This window comes from Porites lutea, chromosome 8 (assembly GCF_958299795.1).
Source record: "Porites lutea chromosome 8, jaPorLute2.1, whole genome shotgun sequence".
Classification (NCBI taxonomy): Eukaryota; Metazoa; Cnidaria; class Anthozoa; order Scleractinia; family Poritidae; genus Porites; species Porites lutea.
Genome location: NC_133208.1, coordinates 12,744,441 through 12,748,771, shown reverse-complemented (window position 1 = coordinate 12,748,771; position 4,331 = coordinate 12,744,441). Strand labels below are relative to the sequence as shown.

General features: G+C 39.5%; 1 protein-coding gene across 1 annotated transcript; it reads right to left on the bottom strand.

Moving 5' to 3' along the window:
* Positions 1-439: 439 nt before the first annotated feature.
* Positions 440-3,805, bottom strand: LOC140946871 (uncharacterized). Its single transcript, XM_073395974.1, has 3 exons — positions 3,264-3,805; positions 2,570-2,677; positions 440-820 (listed from the first exon to the last, which is right to left on the bottom strand). The coding sequence occupies exons 1-3, from the start codon at positions 3,751-3,753 to the stop codon at positions 780-782; spliced, it is 639 nt and encodes a 212-aa protein (XP_073252075.1). The 5' UTR covers positions 3,754-3,805; the 3' UTR covers positions 440-779.
* Positions 3,806-4,331: the final 526 nt, after the last annotated feature.

The window sequence follows — 4,331 nt, the reverse complement described above, 5'->3', positions numbered from 1 at the left end:
AATCAGCATCAATTTTGCTCTCGCCAAATAGATTTGACTCCTAAAAACTACTTTTTGAGGCCGGAGACTCGTAACCGCCCACATTAAAGCTCGCAATATGATGCCTTTCCGTCTCAAGCCCGAGATCAGTGTTTCACCCAATTAGCCAAAATGAGACGAGATACGGTAACATATTGGACGCCGGCAGACTTTGCCAATCGGGAGACTTGTTCCTTCATAAGCCTTAATGATGCCTTCCGGAAAACTTTGCTGCAGACGGCCAGAAAGCAATCTAGAAAATTAACCGACCACCGAAAACAGCGTCTACCGCGCGCGCTGATTTCAAATGTAATAATGATTTATGACAAGGAGAGAATTATGGGAAAGGATATGTAGCGGAGACGGGGAGGGGGGGGGGTGAAGATGTAAACAGCATTAAAAACACGTGTTTTTTGGTCTACTGCAGCTTGGTAGGGGTTTTTTGAACCGACAACATAAGAAAAAAAATGGTCAAGTACTCAGCAAGGCTCAAATGAGACTACTGCTAAAAAATCCTGGAGGTACGTTTTTGCAAATCCAGACAGATATAGTTTTTAGTAAATATTGTATATAGTCTTATTTTCACATTAACGTTCCGTAGATTTTTGTGGTTAGTCTGTTTTGTTTCTCTTGGAAATATTACCTCCTCAAGGGTACTCTTAAATTCTAGGGAAAAAACGTTACGCGTGTATCTCTGTACATGAATAAGTCCCCCAAATAAAATGTCTGACAGTTCACAGTACCAGCAGGTCTTTAAGAAATCAAGAGGCCACTGAAACATGATCCCAGCGTGCTTTCTTAGCTGCAAGACCAAATGTACATAAATTTACTTAATTAAACAGTAAATAATACCAAGGCAAATGATTAAACAGTAAATTTAATACATAATTGCCAGATAAGGTAAAATATGTTATAGGCTTAAGAGGATTGAAATAAGGGCCAAATTTATTTTAAAAGGTTTCTATACTGCAAGGACACTAGTCATAATTATTGTATATTTTTTCAATCATGTGTGAGAAGGCATAGTACCAACTTCTCGTTTTGTGCGTCGTTCTTGCAGAAGTAATTCATATAAGAAAAGGGCATCACGGAAATATAATTTAAGCACCCTATAACCAAAATGACGTAATAACTTAATCCTTTAAGCCCTTAAAATATCAGTGGGACATATTCTCCTCACAGTTCTCAATACATTTCTGTGGTAATGTTGAGGAGAATTTGTTTGACAATCATTAGATCAGGTAAGCTTACTGATTATCCATATGTAATTTCTCTATTGCTCATGATGCTTTTGCTTGACTTAACCCTTATGCACCATATGTGGGTTGAGTTTGTTATTGGTTCTCTTCTTTGCGGCTCTGAGAGGTTTTTCTCCTGGTACTCCGGCGTTCCCCTCTCCTCAAAAACCAACATTTAAAAATTCCAATTCAACCAGGGATCAGCTAGACGAAGAGCCACTATTTGGATGTGCTACCTCTAAAATCGATATTATTATGATTATGATGATGACTATTATTAATATTAACTGTGGAGACACTTTGGAACACCCTGCTAGCAGAGCTTTTCTTTCGAGTGCTCGGTTTTGGCATACTCGAGAAAACCTCTGCATGAAGAGCGTGCAAAGAAAGTAGTGTCCGATAGCCTGGGGCTAGTGGATTTTGCTATCAGGCTAGTGACTTCTGTTTTTAACTTGCCTGACGGGCAAGTGATGATTTTTGAGGAATTCGATTAACAAAAGAACTGTCAAATCAATTCTGCTAGTCAAAAAGTTTTTGGGGCTAGTTGAAGTGACGTCTGGGCTAGTAAATGGTAGCTTTAGCTTGCCCAAATGGCAAGCTGTAAAAATGATTTTCTTTGCACCCTGATTGAAATAAGTAAGATCATTTATGAGCATGCACGCCATGTTGCTAGGATAAAGTTTCAAAACCAGGACTAATAGCCATGCACTTGCTAGAGCAGGCTCAATTATGACCATTGATTTATCAATAAACAGACGCCCGCACTCGCAAAAACCAGTTTGACGAGACAGAACAAAGTTGACAAGTCCAGAAGTTTGGGCTGCGGTGACTTCAAAGGCTTGACGCAATTCAAGCAGAGCTTCCTTTTCTCCTCCTCAATCAAGAAGAAGAGATAAGGAGGTTCTGCTCCAGGGTGCTTTAGAGTAGCAACTGATTCAAACAGTGTACGCCGGGAGAGGGGGCGGTGGTAGGGCAATTACATGTATATCAGCATCAATTTTCCCGAAAAGTGCAATGTAATTTATCCAGGATTCAGTACATCAGAATTGACAAATGAGAAGACTGTCTCATGAATCAACTTCTGCTCTAAAGTTGGATATTACAACAGCCTTTAGGTTTGGTGCATAAGTAGTGCAGCATTTGGAGGCGCCACAGGCCAAGAAATGTCACGTTAAGCAGATTTAATAAAAAAAGTGAGCAGCATCTAATTATTAGATGCTGCTCACTTTCAGGTATTGAAATGAGTTTTAAAAGAGAAAGGAAGCTCTTTAACAACCTCACTCCTGGAAAAGAAAAAGATGTAGTATCATTACCTTGATCAGCAACTGATGAGCTGCCTAAAGTTCGTCTACTGCTGATGCCATGGAGGCCTGTTTCCTTGGAACGCAAGCTGGACTCATCTTTTGCCAAAATCTGAGTGTCTAAGGAGCATTAAGATGAAATAAATTTACTGCTATCATCGGTTATACCCACTCAGTAACAGATAAATGCCGAGATGTTCATGTATACGTACCAACATCATCGACCTACAAAGCAACCAAAAAGCTGAACTACCAACCTAATGTATTTGAGGGCTTAATTCCTAGGACTACTACACATGTGAAATACTAGATGCTCATATTAATAGTCTAAACAGTAATAGGACTGACAAGGAACCAAAACTGGTCTGTAATCAAACAAGTGATTAAACAAATTCAGGAGTCCGCTAACCACAACACTTGTCTTTGAAATAATCAAAATGGCCACCTGACGATCACGAAGGTTTCAGGTCTATGTCATGTAAGCTTTGTTTCATGGTAAGTCACCATCCTCAATCATCGATTGAGTTTGATTGAGTTTGATTAAGTTGGACTACCAAACAGTTCTAGTCGTCACGTCAGGCTACACATAATGTGGTAATTGGGAATTGTAATTAAAATGTGTTTAGGAAAGAAAATGTGACTAGCAATAATTTTTTGCAAGAAAGAAAACTGTTTAATATTTTATTACTAAGAGAATGAAATATACCTGAAAACAGCATAAACATCAATACAATCAGACTTCTACATTGGTTCTGCCAACTGTACTTCTCATCGTAACTGGAACGCAACAATGCAGCTTGCTCAAGCCTCGTCTTTCTGTCTGTTTCTCTTATGTTCTTGATTTTTGAAGCCCAATCTTTTGCATTATCGGAATCCACAACAGCTGATCTGCCCCATGTAATGTTCTTCAGAGACTCTCCAAACCCTGATTCCCCATGGACAAGGAGGGGTAGACCAGCAGATAAAGCAACCAGTGCTTCCATACCAAACTCCTTTTCACCTGATGGCATGATGGCAAGGTCCACCTGCAGCAAGCGATTTTTCCAATCAGCTTCAGTTTTTGGAGAAGGACATATATCCAGCTGCCTTTTAGAAACACCATTCTGTTGAACTACGGTGGCAATTTGCTTTGCCTCTGTGTCATTCTCTGCACCAACATAAACTAGTTGAAAGGATTTGTCATTTAATTCTGTCATTACTTTGGCAGCAAGTTCAAGTCCTTCATTCTGAAAATTCTTAGAATTACCCTCACCAACAAACAAAATGCGGAACTTTTCCAAATCTTTGCTACCATGGTTCAAGTTGCAATATGTACTGAGCAATCCAGGAGTTAGGTTATACATTTCTTTCCCCTTTGAGCGAAGATCTGCAGTAAGATGGTCAGTTGTCTTTGGTCCAATTGCAACAGAAATATCAGAAGTTTGGGAGAGCTCCCTCAAGTTATTTCTACAGGAGTTCTTTTCGAATAAAGAGCCTCTCCCCATAAAGTCTTGAAAAACATGATCATGCTCTCTTTCCCAATCATGGACATTCTCACTAGAAATTTGAATGCTCTTACATCGATAATTCACCTTCCAATTCTGTGCTATCTTTCCCAGTTCCACACCAATTCCAACAACAACATCTGTATCGAGATTTGCTGGTTGATGGTTCAACCAGTCAATGGAATTAGAAAGAGAATAGCCCGGTGGTTTTTCGGCTTTAAATATGGTAACTCCAATTTCCTTTGCTTCTGCCTCATCTTTCTGATTGTAAAGGGCGGTCTCTGGAACCA

Bases quoted from the DNA above. Each gene is read 5' to 3' on its own strand.
- LOC140946871 (XM_073395974.1), bottom strand. From the start codon at position 3,753: ATGACAGAATTAAATGACAAATCCTTTCAACTAGTTTATGTTGGTGCA. The intron at 2,678-3,263 runs GTATATTTCATT...AATGCTCCTTAG, and splicing joins GATGTTTATGCTGTTTTCAG to ACACTCAGATTTTGGCAAAA. The intron at 821-2,569 runs GTAATGATACTA...TTGGTCTTGCAG, and splicing joins CTCATCAGTTGCTGATCAAG to CTAAGAAAGCACGCTGGGAT.